This window comes from Phallusia mammillata, chromosome 8 (assembly GCF_965637545.1).
Source record: "Phallusia mammillata chromosome 8, kaPhaMamm4.hap1.1, whole genome shotgun sequence".
NCBI classification, from domain to species: Eukaryota; Metazoa; Chordata; class Ascidiacea; order Phlebobranchia; family Ascidiidae; genus Phallusia; species Phallusia mammillata.
In genome coordinates, this window is record NC_137259.1 from 16,367,509 (window position 1) to 16,383,853 (window position 16,345).

Below are 16,345 nucleotides of genomic sequence, written 5' to 3' on the forward strand. Positions count from 1 at the left end.
CTCCAGCGGTTTCCCAAAATTTGGACTTGCAACTACAACTACAGTTTTTGGTATTTAAATGAAACACTTGCGGTCTCTTAAAACTACTTAGCGGTCACCCAAACCAAACCTTAAAAAAACCTGCACATAGCAACTAAACACTGGTTAAATCTGAAAGAAAACATATTTTTAGAAATAATTGTCTAATTACTTACGTGAATATTCAAAAGCTTTCCAATATACCGTCAACGCAACTAAGCGCCATCCTTTTGCTTGATCGTGTCGCACTAATTCTCCTTGAAAACTGGTTGACTTGATATTGTGCACGTACAATGAAAAGTTAAGTGAAGCACTGTCAGTTGGTGGAATAATCTGTGTCAAAGACGACGTGAATGAACTATAGTTATCTGGACAAGAACTAAAAAACTTGACCTATATTTAAACTGGAAAGCAAACTACAAAGTTTTGGATTCGCTATTTCGATTCGTTTATATTCAGTTATTTTAGAATGTTCTAAATCGTAAATTATCCTAAAATGCTTATCCCTGAATTCGACTTTACTTTTAAGCAAGATTACTTTTGCAAGGCGTTAATTACCTGTTAGTTGTTGTAAACACCAACTTTTATTTTCCTGAGGAATACGTTTAGCTTCGACAGTACATTTAGTTCGAACTATAACCCGAAAAAATTGCAAGTGAAACGTTATAAAGTAAAAACCGAAGTTTCAGCCACCACTATTGGCTCCTTTCCTGGCTTGTTGGGGCATTGTTTTGGAAACTTAAGTTTTCTGTTTTCAAACGTTAATTTGCAGTTAAAGTGATATTTTGTAAAGTACACCTAATCTTCTACCTTGACATCAACATGCAAGGGCACAAGAGAAAAGCACATCTCATAAACAACTGAAACGTTACATTTTGATTCTGATGATAATGTTTCCAATGTTGTGGTTCCGCTGTAAATTTTTGCTGCAAAAACAAACAAAACAAATAATAGTGTTTTTTGTTAAAGTAATTAAACCACACAAATTTTTGTTGTCTTACCTTCACAAAAGCAAACTACCAAGAGAAATGCAGCAAGCGATGCAACATTGTGACTAGCACGGACCATTTTTCACACAAAGGATAACACACAAGCTGTAAACAATCACATTAAAAGCGCATACTATATGTTTGCAACAGACCTTCGAAATCACTTTTTGAAAGCAGGTCCGAAATCGCTTTTATCAACATAGCTAAAATTAGATTTAAAGACAAATTTAATATGGTAAAATTACCATACAGTTGTTGCTAAGTATAAGGCCGCACCTATATAAGGCCATTCCATTCAAACTTCAACCTAAACCTGAACTTGAACCAAACTAAAAAAGACCCGACTTACAACTCATACGATTTCCTTTAACATAGATATTTTCTATTTTGACCACTTTATTGTTAGCATAAGGAAACCTATCTATTCTGTTTTACCCTTTTACCAATAAACAAACAACGACAACAACATGCTGAAGGGTGTATAAACACTTCACCATCGTTATTTTGTTAGTAATTTTGTTTATGGTGGATGTCAATACCAACTTGATGAATGCGGTAATGACAGAATATCCTGCATGTATTGAAAGGAAGTTCTCCAATCAACAGCATAATTTACAGAATTTGATGGTCAATGAGTTAAGAAAATTGACTGACTTGACACTCTCATTTGTTCCGTAATTTCACCAATTGCACAATTCAAGCTTGTTTGTTTTTTAAATTTGTTATTAGGCCGAGTTTGGGGCTTATACTTTTTAGTTCTGCCCAGTGGTGCGATTCAAATTTTTCGTCAGTCGGTTCCATCACAAAAGTCATATTTTTCAGCCGGTTTTGTTACAAAAAGTCTGTTTTTGACATTGATCAGTAATGCTAACCGTTTCGCGGATCTCATAAAATTTTGTGAAACGGTTCTATCGAACCGGTGCGAACCGGCTGAACCCCACCACTGGTTCTGCCCAATTTCAAGGATGCTCAGTGTTTACTACTCTGGGCAAAACTACGCCTAAATCTGAACTCTTCGTCAAACTGTTTGCAGTTGCTTTTTAATCATGCATTTTTATGCTATTTTTCAAACCTTGAAAGTTAGTGACTTTAATAATCCATTGGGCCCCACTTGTTTGCAGCAATTTAATCAGGTTTACCTCCTTTTCCTTGTTGAATGAAGCAACGGAAATAAGCTGCACAACGTCGAAGCGGCGTCCGAGCAATGAATTTCCAAAGGCACTTTGATTGGCAGCCGTGCAACGCCGTACAGTATACTGTAGTATACTAACATGATTATTGCCATTACACACTGTACTATAGAGCTTTTAAGGGATTTAGTGTGGTGTGTATGGGGTCAGTTGCGTTGCGAGGGGCAATAAAGAGGACTTCCATTCTAGTACCTTTTTTCTTTCATGTTTTTAGGATCAAAGCAGAAACAACAGATGTGGTTATAAAGGACCAAAACCAGCATTTAATTAAACGTTTTCTGTATGTGTGTACAGGACAAGTTGTTCACATATGTTTAGCTTTCAATTGGTCTCCTATAGACATCGTAGTCGACAGGAACTGTTAAAAAAACTAGAAGTTTTCGGAGAAAAAAGGCGTTTGATAGCCCCAAGCTGCGTTACGGTTTCTTGTATGCGGTTGTTAGCAAGCGTCTGCTCTATGCAACTGCGCAGGGAGGCACTTAAACGCATTAATGCTGTCATATTAACTTAGCAGTCTTGGGAATGGTTTAATACAATAGTTCTCAACCTGTGGTACGCGCACCATTAGTGGTACGCCGGAGATTTTGAGGTGATACGGGAGTAGCTTTATGTTATACTTAGTTTAAGTCAGATTATAAATGCAACTTAAAGACCCTAACCAGTTTGGGTTTTGGATAAAACTCGTGTCTTGAGCATTTCATTGGAATTGCTGACCCTGCCTGTTTCAGAAATGTACTAGACTAGTCCAGAAGAACAGGCGAGCTTTTGATCTACACATCCAAACAGGGTTTATGTCGTACGTAGCGATACAAAAAGTTGTCAGGTGGTACGCGATCGGCATAAGGTTGAGAACCACTGGTTTGACACAACTATAGCAATCAGATTATGTCCTAGAATTGAGATAAAACAATGTGGACATGGCGTACCGCAAACGTTTGTTTTAGGTTGCTTTCTAAAAACGTTTGTTACTAATGGTCGTGCTTTTACACTCACTTAAAAAGCATGCGGAAATTGTGACGGTTTTAAGCATCTACATCCCGTTCCGCTATGTTGATCAATTAAAAGGGCTTATGTTTGTATTTGCAGATTAAATTCGTCGGTGGATAGTTTATAATTTAAACATTAGGAACTGTTTTTGTCTGATGAATGATCCGGTATCAAACCCAAGGTACAGATGGATAGCATTGATTGCATCAGGTCTCGCCTATTCTCTGTGTTTTGGAATGCTGCAGTCAGTAGGGGTTCTGTACCCTGAATGGATCCGTGCATTTCAAGCCCCTGCAAGCTATCTGTCTTTTATTGGAAGTTTTCCGACGGCTATAGGATGTATGGCTGGTAAGTGCTGTGCTAATTTACCTCAAAGTAGAAAAAATAACTAAACCCAAGTATTCAGTGGTCATGCTAAAGTTTTTTGAATGTTACTGGTGTTTCCTGTAGTATTTTCATGTTTTATGCATACACGCCGACTATTAAGTAGGCACACTGAGGACTACTGTGAGTTACACTGTGCATGCTATGATCGATATGCGTTGAGAGTTTAATACCAGGTGTTAACCAACTTTTCATTACAAAACGAAAACAAGTTATTGCTGTAACGTTTAAAATAGCCTGTTTTATGATTAGTGAGATAAATGCCAAGGAGAACTGCTTTATTTCTTCCTAAATTTGCCTTCTTTTCCACTACACTTACTTCTAAATACTAACTTCTAAATAGCCACTATAAATACGAGAACAAAGTTGCAAATGGATCCGAAGTCGAGGCTCACCCGATCCCGACCCAAACACTAAACTAAAGTACAAGCCTAAAACTTGGCCCAATTTCCGAATTAGCCTTGAAAGTTCGCGAAATTGCAACACAGTGTGAGTTGAGTGCGAAGCCTGGCCTGAGTCAAGCTTGTTTTTTTTTTGTTCAAGCGTAAGCCCGAACCCGACTTATAGGTATACCTACGACACTGTGCTGGTATACCATCGTTAAATTAAAATAATTAAGTATTTAGCATTTCATTTGTACAAAAATACATTTTTTAATATTTTTTATTTTGTCAGGTCCTATTTGTGGAGTGTTGGTTAAAACGTTCGGATGTCGAACATGCGGAATAGCTGGAGGAATCCTGACGTTTATTGGGCGTTGTTCGTGTTATTTCGCAACCAGTGTCCCTTTTCTTGCTATAGCGTACAGCGTCTTGCCAGGTAGGTGGATCTGTATGATACAATACGATTTTGAGACCGTCGTCCTATATTGGCCAGGAATAGCAGAAAATAATTTGATCTTTCCGCTTCAGTTCTCTAAGCCAGAGGTTTCAAATGTTTATAGCCTTAATCCACCCTTAAACTAACCCTCAATACCAGTGAGCCAACGCGAAAAACATGGGAGTATCGTTATTTGAAAATGTCACTCAACCAAAATTAGTTTGGAATTTAATGAAACAAGATGATTTTGTTTCAGGCATTGGAGCTGTGCTGACTCTTGTTGGTTTCAGTTCAATCGTCAACAGTTATTTTATTAAAGAGCGATCAATTGCTGAAAGCGTATTAGGTGGTGGTCTTTGTTTTGGGAATTTTTTTACAGCGTTTTTGCTTCAAAAGTTTGTTGAAGCTTTTTCTTGGGAAGTAAGTGTGAAGAGTCGTTCTTTATAGTTTATAGCGTTCGGTCTAAAATCATTGGTTGAATTTATTTCATTCTGTTCTGCGTATACAATTATTGCCAAGGATATCCATATCGATTGTATCACTAATAATAGCCTACACTATTATCTGGTTTATATTGTAAAAAAACATAGTCTGGTTACTAAACCACAATTTGGTTCATATTACAAAAACCATTGTCTGGTTACTAAACTATTATCTGGTTTATATTTTAAAAAACATAGTTCGGCTACTAAACCATTTTCTGGTTCAAAAAGAAATGCTTTTGTATTTTGCCTTGAAACTATATATTTTTTCATTCCAAGTGAAAAGTAAGAAACCATACTTTTAAAAAGTTTAATTTAATTATTGGTAATATCTGATCCAGAAGTCACATTTTTGGAAACTGGATTTACCAGATATTCTCTTGTAACTTTAAAGGCTTTGGTGCAACACTGGTGGACATGTTTATACTTTGCATATAAGTTAGTTTGGGAGCCACTGAATACCAACCCTTTATTTTGAAAACTTTGAAAGAGCAATAATACCTTTAACCAAACCTTCCACTTTGTAGGGTGCAATGCTGTTATCCGGTGCAGTGAGTCTCAACGTTTGTGTTTGCGGAATGTTTTTCATACCGAAAGGAAAAATTGCGGATCATCCACTCAATCTATGGAAAGTTCACAGAACCACAGATCAACACCTAAACGAGCTGAATCACAAAACTGTTTCTGAAACAAGTATCCATGGCGACAACACTGATGTTGTTCAAAAATCACAAGACGGTTTCCTGACTAGATCTCGCCAATTGTGGAAGGACCCTTTCTTTTTGTTGATCGCAGTATGTGACTTCTTAACATGGATGGCGCTGTTAATTCCATACATTCAGTTGACTGAAAAGGCAAGGTATGCGAACAAATTTAATTTGGAGTTCCTCGGGACACAGTTTACGGTCCTCAAACATTTGACTTTTAGTATTTAGACCAGGGGTTCCAAACCTTTTTACGATCTCGTACCACTTGGACGCTCTGTACTGCCACGCGTATCACTTCTTGCAGAACAACTAATTTGATCGAATCATATTTTATTCAGAAGAATAATATTGACCTACTAAAACAATTGGCATGACGAAACAACAGGAATAATTACGTAACAATAAGAATATTTTTTTTGTGGGAATTTTTTTTGTAAACAAAACTAAATAAACCAAATATAAAGTTGTGAATCCAGGATTTTGTGAAAAAAACGGAAGCTACTTGCGTACCACAGGTTGGGAACCCCTGATTTAGACGGTTCTGATAAAAAAAATTGCGATAAATAGATCAAATTCTTTGCAGACTTCTTGGAGTTGAACCCAACCTTGCTGCTTGGCTGTCGTCCACTTTTGGTATAGCTGGTATTGTTGGAAGACCAACCACTGCCGGTTTGAGCACTTACTTTAAAATCCATCCTTTATGGGCCTACAGCATTAATCAGGTACTTCTATGCCAAAATCACAATACAAACGTTTAAAAATGAGTCATAGTTTTAAGCCGTTAAAAAATTGCCAATTGCTGTAAAAATGTCGAGAAATAAGTCCCTTCATTCCGGTCTTAAATTAAGTTGTCTGAAGTGGTCCAACTGTTTGATCAAGTTAATTAAAGGCAGCGAGTAAAATTTTCCAAGGGCTGTTTTCAAGAAATCAATCGTTTATGCTAATTTTTAGGCGATTTTGGGGGCGGCAACAGTTTTCAGTCCCCATTGGACAAGCATCCCTGGACTTTTCACCACAGCTGTGCTGGTTGGTTTCTTTAGCAATGGCTACGGCTTTATTAAAACCAGCGTTGCGGTGATGATTGGAAGACAACACTTCGTCGATGCCTATAGTTGGATGCTCTTCCTAGAAGGGGTCGCAATTTGTGCAGGGCCATTTCTTGCAGGTTTGTCCGTCCAAAAACAAGTTTTCAAAAGGGATTTTTTATAGTTTTGTCCATCTTATTACCGGTACTATTATTCAACAGCGATTTCCTAGGGACGAAAGCTACCGAATACTAATTATTTTTACTGCACAAATTGTACCATACACCGATTCCTTAAAAGCTAAATGTACCACACGCCAATTTATTATTGGCGTAATGTCAGAGAGTTTTAGCGCAGTAACTCTATATCGTTGAAATTAAAATGAACACGATAGTGCTGTTTTGTTATGCTTAGCGATTAATTGTGTACATAAAAGGATAATTTTGGGATTGTTTAATGCCCCTATAGTACAGTCTAAATTTCATCAAAAAAGTAGGACAGGTTTCTGAACAAGTGGACGTATTATAGGCCTTGGGTTAGGATACATTGCAATTTGCAATGCATTAGTGGAAATGTATAAGATACAAATATGCGATAAGATTTCCATCGTGTTATATAATCTGTGTGGTTGTTGAATGAAACCGCCAAGGGATCTGTTGAAAGCGTCACATCAAACGTTTCTTTGTGCCTAGGAATGCTCGCTGATGCGACTAATTCTTACGACTGGTCGTTTCGGTTTTCTGGGCTTCTGCTTCTGACCTCAGCATCCTTATGCCTTTTAAAAATTCCTCTGCAAAAGGTAAAGGCAACATTGTGAAATGAAAAAAAAGTGTTTGTCTATCGCAACTTATTGCTGTTTTTCTTTGCTATGAAATAAAACTAATATATTTCGTATGTGTTTTCTTTTTATCAGTTTCGCATACAAAACTTCCGGAAAAAGTATGATTACCGTATTGCACATTTGCTTAACAATACAACACTGGAAAAGGACTTGAAGAAATTTAATCAAAAACCAAATTTCCTTTTTAGGAAACAATTAAATTAAAACAACGTTGGACATTTGATTTGTTTGTTTCAAACTGGCGTTAGAAAGTTTTTCGTGTTCCTATTAACAGACAAAGACAACCTATACTGACAACAGTGGTCTATAGCTCCACTACAAGATACACAGTAAACCTAGAGGTAATAAAAATGTCATGCTAGTTGATTTGGCATTACCATTACACCTTGCTCGTTAGCGCACCTTTTACAAAAAAGGTTTAAGGGAACGATAGAGAAAAAAGGTTGAGAAACAGTGATCTAAATAGAAACATGATACACTAAAAAGCTTTTTAGCCTGTACCTACACTTTCATTAACAGATAGGGTAACTCAGGATGGCATGCTGTTTATTGAAACATTTTTGTGCTATTCTTTTAGCTTACAAATTCAAAACAGTTAGAACCTCGAGTCTGTTCCACTTCTATAACTTAGTACAGTGCTCTTCAACCGGTGTGCACGGTGCACCCGAGGGTGCATTAAAAAATACATTGGGTGCACCAATACGAAAAGGAATACAAGGGTGCATTACAAACATTTAATGCACCATTAATATTTGACTTGCAACATATTAGAAAAAAGATGTAGGTTTCAACTTATGTATAACCCAGGTAAACTTTTTCAATGGTTCATCCCCATGTCTAGTTTGATAGCGTCTGTGTTACATTCGGGTGATGTTAGGATATCGAGTGTTGGCTTTTTCGCCGATGTTACATAGCACATTCGCGAACATATCCATGGAGTTAATTGACAATATTATATGCATAACGATTTTTCACATCGCTTTTTTGTTTTAAGTAAACAGGGTGCATGAGTTCGTCACAGCAACTTTAAGGGTTCGCCACACCAAAAAAGGTCGAAGAGCACTGACTTAGTACGTTAGTGCACAAAGATATGTTACTGCTTGTTATTTGATTTGTAAACTGAGCGTTTGTTTCAGCAAAACGTTGTAAAATTTTGCATCTGTTCTTATTAATAAGGAAACGGAAGCAATATTGTACATTGTCATGATGAGATAACGCGGCTCCATTACGTTTTTTTTCCATGCAATTACAGACATAACTGAATGTGTAAAGTGGGCAATAAATAGTGTTAACAGCTTGCGCAAAAATGATCTAGTTGTTTATTAATATTGCATGATATACTAGTAACTTTAGACTGATAGGGAATTTGGGAATTGCAAATGTAAAAGTTATCAGTTCATCGTTTGTCACAAAATCTTTCGGCTAGGATCAACTGCATCCTACCAACTTATGGGCCAGACCATTTGTTTTTTCAAGCAGCATTTAGAAATCATAGTTTAGTTAGTTAGGCCAAGTTCTGATTGTTTTTAATCACGTTAACAAGTAATTTGACTTGGTCGCTGTTTGGAGTTAAAGTTTTTTAAATCAATTTAAAAGTCGGTTTAGTTATGCAGCTTATTCAAGGTAGGTTAGTAGGCAAACGCTTACAGTGTGCTTTTCGCAGTACACATCCGACAAGTAAGACGAAAAGCATATGCTGTAACTGTAAGGCGTGCAAGCTTATTTGTTATCTCAAAATGGCAATGGCTTCGTGTGACAATATTTTTGTGTATTGTGAATGCTGTCATAAGGCATTTCGTTTCGTGCGTGTAGACTTGGTTTTTGAGACTACTTTACCATAACAAACTGGATACTATCATTGTAATAGTTTAAACGCGTGTCAAGGTGTCCCCGTTCCTCTGCCTTAAACGTTGGAATGTGCTCATTCAAGGGTGCTTGCTACGTCATAATCGCAAAACAAGCCGCAGGGCGTTCAACCTTATCGATCAATTGCGCCCTTTTTTCTTTTAAAACCCAAGTATGTGGTCGCGAGGTTGTATAACGGTCTCCGGCTAGGTAAGCTTTTTATTCTTTTGTTACATTTAACTGTATAGTTTTACAAGCCGATAACTGCAATGTTTGACAAAGTCTTTGTGCATTTATATTGCTATAGAGTATTTTGTCCATATTCTTGCCATATGTAATGGTTTAATGTGTGTTGTGTTTGGCCTACTGTTTTCCTTTTACAAGCTTGTCAATTGCTTAAATAATAGTGTTAGACTTTAGATCAATAGTTAAGTTAAACGTAGTTTAAGATGAAACTAAAATGTTAGGGAAGGATTTAAAAGATTTTACATTAGAGTGTGGCTAACACAGCGCAATTCTGGTCGTATGCCGGTATGTATGTGTCTCCTTTGTTAACAGTAGGTCGCACGGCGTAATGTTTGCAGGAAAGTTTGTTTATGTTTGAAGCAGCACGTAGCTCCGCAAATCACAGACGCTGCTGATCTGTACCTTTGTCTAGTTCAGCAATTGAGTCGGTTTTAAGTCATAATGTACAATATTTGTGTGCTGTAGACAGTCGTTCTGCTAGAGATTAAACAACTAAGCTAATTTGTTAAATACAACATTTTCGTCTGACACTTTGTTGTCTTTAGCTATTCTAGTATAAGTGATGCTGTACAGGTATACACATGGTATTTAGAAATTTGTTTCCAATGCAGTGTCACGTCAAGACATACAGTTTCATTAAATAGAAAACGCTTTGTTGTGTACAGTATATCCGTTTTAAACACGTGCAGAATAGGCAATAAATCTTGTTGCAGTTGAGAATGATGAATAAATGCAGTCAGTACATTTGATAGAGCCTGGCATATCTGAGGTTGGCTTGCCGCAGCCTTTTAAATGTGTGTGACAATTTGTTGAGTGATTCGCCCTGCGGCAGAGTATATTTACATGCTCAAACTTCCTTTATGTCACAAGTTTTCGGCGGAGAGCAAATTGTTATTAGTTGCATTGCCTTGTAAACTGCTGTTACTGTTTTGCATTACAACGGTAAGCAATGAGACTTTTTTGTATAGGTTGGAGTACCTTCTGATGACTACCCAGGCAGAAAAACCGAAGTTTAGGTGGATAGCATTAACAGTGTCAAGCATAGCCTATGGTTTATCATTTGGAACGATTCAATCTGTTGGAGTTCTATACCCGGAATGGATACGGGCATTTAACGCACCAGCTAAATATGCATCATTTGTCGGAAGTCTTCCAACATCTTTCGGCTGCTTTGTCGGTAACTAAACATATCTGAAAAAAAAAGATAATGTAAATAGTATTTTATTATTTGCCATTTTTCGTTCTAGCATGCATCAGCAATGGTTTATTTACCATTTAGGCGGGTCGTTTCAAAACTTTATGCATATGTGGCATACTAAGTCAAGTCAATTAAAGTTTTTATTTGCAGTGTGGCTTCTTCAGACATATCCATGTTTAAACAGTTTGTAAAACAGCAAGGACATCGAAAAAACACACCACTAATATGTATTTTTGTCACGGGCACTTTGCAAGCTTAAAACACACAAAACGAAAGGGTTTTCAATAAAAATTTGATACGCCAGACTGCATTTAGTAACGAATAAGATTATTACAGGATTTTGGCGTTATATAAACGCATTGAAATCAGCAAGCTCTAAAACACTGTATTTTACTTTGCTCAGACCGAATTATCAGTGTCTCACTTGGTGAACAAGTTTAGAATTACCTCCTGCGCATGCACTCGCTCTATTCATTAAAATTTAGGCTTGTATACGATTGTGCATCCCGTATTTCCTGCCACAAAACCGCAATGTGTTCCTGTATTGCGCAAATCGTTAAACACGCAATTCCAATATAAGTCATATTACACAGTCATCCCGTCAAAGATGCGAGGCCTAATGTTAACTTATAGGATGATTCTTCTGTTAAATATATTTTGTGTATTTACGTTTCGACGACAAATTAAAATCCGCTTATTCTAAAAAAATGTAAAATTAGATTAAATGAAATTGTCTCTAGTTAAACACAAATAAGAAGCATAGTTGCAGGTAATATTTACGTCTGGCGTGTGAAACCAATAAGAGATTGGCCTAATCAGAGTCGTAAGTTGGGTCGGGTTTGGGCTTAGGTTTCTTCAACAAAACGGGCTTGATTCGGGTTTTAGTTTATACTCTGTTTCAGCATTTTTTTGAATAAATTTAAGTAGCTACAGGCCTGTCAATCAAAATTTCGGGCCTAAACGGGCTTCTCAAAACGATTCGGGTTTGGGCCAGGTTCGGGCTCCAATTTCAGACCCGTTTTATGCAACATAAGTGGTTTGTACATTGCTGCGTATCAAACACTTACATATTAAGTGAACTACTAACTTAGCCCCAAAATTCGCAAAAGGTTCTGGCCGGGTACATTAATCTGCTCAGAAACAAAACGGGAACGAAATCACTGCACTGACATAGTTCAGCGGGTCACATTTTTTAAAGGTCCAACGTCTACGCCGGCGCACGAACTCTATTTAACGGGCCGCGGGTTGTACACCCTGTTTAAAAAGTATTGTTTGCACTGAGCCAGAGATTAGCCCACAACCTACCAAGTTTAATTGGCGCGTTTGTCCCGCAGGTCCCATGTAACACTCGTGGCTTTTGTAAACTTTGTAAACTACTTCAAAAACCGTCCCGAAAAAAAATTAACAAAATTAAGAAAAAAAATTAAGAAACACTTAACTATCCGTCACAAGTGTTTTTTTGCTCTCAGGTCCGATATGTGGCATGGCGGTGGGAAAGTTCGGTTGTCGAGTCTGTGGAATAATAGGCGGATTTCTAATGTTTTTAGGATTGGCTGCAAGTTATTTTGCAACCAGTTTGTTATACCTCGTTTTTTCGTTTGGAATTATACCAGGTAACGCAGTTAATTATTTTGTAAATTCTTATTTGATTTGGTTTCAAGACTTGTAACTATGGTAATCACTGAAACTAAACAAAATGCTTAAAACCAAGTGCTACAAAAACTTCCATTAAATTTTGCGTACTCTCTTATCGGGTGATTTTATTATCAAATGACCTTCAATAATTTGTGACAATTTGGCGCCATTAGAGGTTTCAGTAATAAAAGTAAGAACATGGGTTTGAGTTTTTGTTACCACAAATATGTGTTGAGTGGCTTTGGGTGTTGATGTCAAAACAGAAAGAAACAAGTTCGTAACATCGGAACAAACTTGTGTTTTATTCAGGTTTCGGTGCAGGCCTGGTTATCGTTTCGTTTAGTTCGGTTATCAATAGTTATTTCGCCGGAGATCGGGCTATCGCGGAGGGTGTAGTAGGAAGTGGTATTTGTGTGGGAATCTTTTTCACATCATTTATGCTTCAGCAGTTCGTAGAAGCGTATTCATGGCAAGTAGGTTAACTTGCCCAAGTATTATTTTGTTTGTGTCGTAACTAAAAGCCACAGATAATAAAAAAATTAGTAATATGTTGGCAAGATATTATTTTCAATACTACTTTAGTACTGTGGTTAAGAACTTGTGCATATTTTGCAGTTGGTAGAAAATAAATAAAGTCTAAAATCAAACTCTTGTCAACGCACCCAACTCGTTCCTTATATTGCGATGATTCCAGCCATTGAAGAATCATAATTTCTTGTAATCCAAAAATTTAAAGTTTTGCATGTTTTGGTACTGTCTCCAAAATAATGACCAAAATCTATATCATTTTTTTAACGAAACATTCGTCAACAGGGTGCAATGCTTTTAGTTGGGGCCTATTGTCTCAACCTTTGCGTTTGTGGAGCGTTTTTCGTGAAGAAAAGTAAAATTTCATTTCACCCGCTCAATCCATGGAAAAATGCCGAAAGAATTCAACAGACAATCACTTTGAAAATAATTTCGTCTCAAAAAAGTGACGAAGAAAAAATGTCCCCGGTTGAAATACCAAAGGAACACTTTTTACTCAGAAGTCGTCATTTGTGGAAAAACCCAGTTTTTCTAATGATCATTACCAGCGAGTTTATGTCCTGGTGTGCTATGATTGTTCCCTACGTTCATCTGGTGGAAAGAGCAAGGTAGTAATTACCAAAAAAGTTCGATTAACAAAAAAGTCGAAACGGAGCAATGAAATCATATATTTTTTTGAATTAAAATCCATGATAGGCCTTTATACATATGGTCAGCGTATGATGTGCTGGGAAACTTTTTTAATTGGATTGCCTGCTTAGGGCAAACATGCATGTTTCTGTAAAGATATCCTTAATTCAAGTTTCTAAAAATCGATTTTATTGCCAAAATAGGGCTCTACTTTTTAGGTGTTGTTTTAGAAAGATTATTTTTTTATATTGTAACCAGAAGCACGAAACGTAAATCTTTTTTAGGAAGATTAGCTTTCTTGTTCATGCACATACCATGAACATTTTATTATCCGTTTTATTTTAAGTGTTGTTTAAGTCTTTTCTTACATTTACCAAGGTACAAGAATCATAAACCTTTTTCTAGCACGGTTTATGATCCTTGTTCTTTCTAATCCCCCAAAAAACTGTCACTAAATTTTAAAATAGATACCAGGGTATAGAACCGAATATTGCAGCTTGGCTATCATCCACAATTGGTCTCGCTGGCATTCTTGGAAGGCCCATGACTGCCACCATCAGTACCTGCCTAAAAATCCACCCTTTATGGGCATTTAGTATTAACCAGGTACTGATATACATTTAAAGTGGATTCATTGGCATCCAAGAACACTTTTCGTGTATTATTTTCAGGCTTGTTTGGGAATTGCAACGTTTCTCAGTCCCTATTGGTCAAGCATATATGGTCTATTTGCATTAGCCATTATAACTGGACTTTTAAGTAATGGATATGGTTTTATTAAGACCAGCGCGGCAGTAATGCTTGGCAGACAACATTTTGTGGATGCTTACAGTTGGATGTTGTTCCTAGAAGGGATCGGAATTTGTGTTGGACCCTTTCTTGCAGGTGATCAGAGTTTAACGTAACCAAAGATAGTACCGTCATTTTGAATGTCCTTACAGAGTTGTAAATCAGGACGACGTTCGGGTCCGGTTCGGGATTAGGTTTCTTAAAAAACAGGCTTGATTTAGGCCTGACTTTACACTCTGTGTCAGTATTGTTTTGAATAAATTTAACTAACTAAGTAGCCAGTTGCTGGACCTGACCAATTGTCAAACAGCCCTAAAACGCTTTGTTCAAGACCAATTGTCTATTGTGATTGCTGTCTTGGTCTTTCCTGAGGCTTCAATGTATAGGTCTGTGAATTAAACTTTCGGGCCTAAACGAGCTCCTCAAAAAGGATTCGGGCTTGTACTTTCGGGTTCGGGTTAGCTTTGGGCTTCAGTTTCAGGCCTGTTTACAATTATGTGTTCGTATATGTTGTTGTTAAAGTGTAATTTTGCCTTGTAGTGTGATTACCATTTATTTGCCTGCGTAGCACAGTTGGGAGAGCGCCAGTCCCGGAAAGACTCCTGTCGAGGGTTCAAATCCCACCGCAGTCTAGATTTTTCTAGCCTGTGCCTTGCCATATTGGAATGCTTGGGAGACCGGATGATTCGATATAACGCCTTTAATAGACTTGGCGTACTATGATTTAGAATTTATTTGTTTTTTTATTTGCAGGTGTTTTGGTTGATGTAACACATTCATACGACTGGTCGTTTCGGTTTGCCGGAATTATGCTTACGACTTCAGCATTGCTGTGTTTATTAAAAATTCCTTTAAAGAAATGGGAAGCAAGATCAGAAAATGATGATATTCCAAACCTTTAGAAATAATTTGTTTATTTTTTTGCAATTTGAAGTTTATTTTCGGCTTTTTATGCACTTTGTTATATTTATTTTTTTTGCAAGTAGATTTTTCTATACGGGCAACACGATTTTTCGGGCTCTCTAACTAACAAAGTATATTAAAAGACAATAATTACATCGTAGCGATTTCAGCGCAGTAATTTGAATTGTGGGTTCAATATTTTTGTGTTTTTTTTTCCTTACGGTAAGTTTTTTTTGTGGTTTATTTATTATTCATTTATATTGGCCTATCGAATATTCAGCCTCTCCCTAACACGGGTGTGTTGCTTGTACGGCTTTGGTCCCACCAACGTTTACCCCCAGACGAGTTTTACTTACAGAGCGTAAAACTAATTCTCGTTACTCGTCACAAAAACAGTGCAACTGTAGCGCTATTAGTCATGATGCACCAATTGTGTCATCCACTATTTTGCGCTCCATAACGTTTCAATTCGTTTTCGTGCCCTTTGAATGCCCTTGTAGACATTATTTACATATTTGTTAGACGATTGATGGCGCTGTGGAGCTACAAAACTGTCGGATTCTCAAAAAATCAAACCTTGGAATCTGTGTGCATAAGCATTTGCACCGTTTATATGACAGGTCTTGCTAACGAAGATGTCTATCTTCTCAAACACATGTAAACCAGTATAATCATTAGCACAAAGTCCAATTCGTACCAAATATATCGAGCTAGGAGCAGGGTTGTAAACGGACCTGAAATTGGAGCCCGAACCCGAATCGTTTTTGAGAAGCCCGTTTAGGCCCGAAAGTTTGATTGACCGGCCTATACATCAAAGACCAAGACAACAAACACAATAAACAAATGGTCAAGGCGGTTTAGGGCTGTTTGACATTAGGTCACGCCCAGCAATTGGCTACTTAGCTAGTCAATTTTTTTCAGAAAATTCCTACACAAAGTGTAAAGTCAGGCCCGAATCAAGCCTGTTTTTTGGACAAACCAAAGCCCGAAAAGCGCGGCCCGACTTCCAACTCTGGCTAGGAGTGATTGAACTGAGCATATTAGACCCTACAATACGTAGGATGGTCATCGACGGCCACCGCGTATGTGTTCTAATGAGGAGGGACGGAAATATTTTCTCAAGTAACGA

General features: G+C 37.3%; 2 protein-coding genes across 3 annotated transcripts; both read left to right on the forward strand.

The window, feature by feature from the left end:
* Positions 1–3,289: 3,289 nt before the first annotated feature.
* Positions 3,290–7,493, forward strand: LOC145204897 (monocarboxylate transporter 9-like). Its single transcript, XM_080077511.1, has 7 exons — positions 3,290–3,532; positions 4,244–4,387; positions 4,644–4,807; positions 5,397–5,728; positions 6,160–6,298; positions 6,528–6,741; positions 7,294–7,493. The coding sequence occupies exons 1-7, from the start codon at positions 3,340–3,342 to the stop codon at positions 7,416–7,418; spliced, it is 1,311 nt and encodes a 436-aa protein (XP_079933637.1). The 5' UTR covers positions 3,290–3,339; the 3' UTR covers positions 7,419–7,493.
* Positions 7,494–9,447: 1,954 nt separating this feature from the next.
* On the forward strand, positions 9,448–15,799 carry LOC145204462 (monocarboxylate transporter 14-like). Of its 2 annotated transcripts, XM_080077021.1 has the most exons (8): positions 9,448–9,497; positions 10,502–10,710; positions 12,201–12,344; positions 12,676–12,839; positions 13,180–13,502; positions 13,992–14,130; positions 14,196–14,409; positions 15,067–15,799. In XM_080077021.1, the coding sequence occupies exons 2-8, from the start codon at positions 10,518–10,520 to the stop codon at positions 15,213–15,215; spliced, it is 1,326 nt and encodes a 441-aa protein (XP_079933147.1). In that variant the 5' UTR covers positions 9,448–9,497; positions 10,502–10,517; the 3' UTR covers positions 15,216–15,799. The 2 variants fall into 2 exon arrangements, with proteins under 2 accessions (XP_079933147.1, XP_079933146.1); XM_080077020.1 differs by lacking the exon at positions 9,448–9,497 and having other exon boundaries at positions 10,094–10,710.
* Positions 15,800–16,345: the final 546 nt, after the last annotated feature.

What these genes read in the sequence shown, in the direction of transcription:
- LOC145204897 (XM_080077511.1), top strand. Translation starts at nt 3,340, where the DNA reads ATGAATGATCCGGTATCAAACCCAAGGTACAGATGGATAGCATTGATT. An exon ending in GGGCCTACAGCATTAATCAG is followed by an intron (nt 6,299 to 6,527) that starts GTACTTCTATGC and finishes GCTAATTTTTAG; the next exon opens with GCGATTTTGGGGGCGGCAAC. An exon ending in TGCAGGGCCATTTCTTGCAG is followed by an intron (nt 6,742 to 7,293) that starts GTTTGTCCGTCC and finishes CTTTGTGCCTAG; the next exon opens with GAATGCTCGCTGATGCGACT.
- LOC145204462 (XM_080077020.1), top strand. Translation starts at nt 10,377, where the DNA reads ATGCTCAAACTTCCTTTATGTCACAAGTTTTCGGCGGAGAGCAAATTG. An exon ending in ATCTTTCGGCTGCTTTGTCG is followed by an intron (nt 10,711 to 12,200) that starts GTAACTAAACAT and finishes TTTTGCTCTCAG; the next exon opens with GTCCGATATGTGGCATGGCG. An exon ending in GGGCATTTAGTATTAACCAG is followed by an intron (nt 14,131 to 14,195) that starts GTACTGATATAC and finishes TATTATTTTCAG; the next exon opens with GCTTGTTTGGGAATTGCAAC.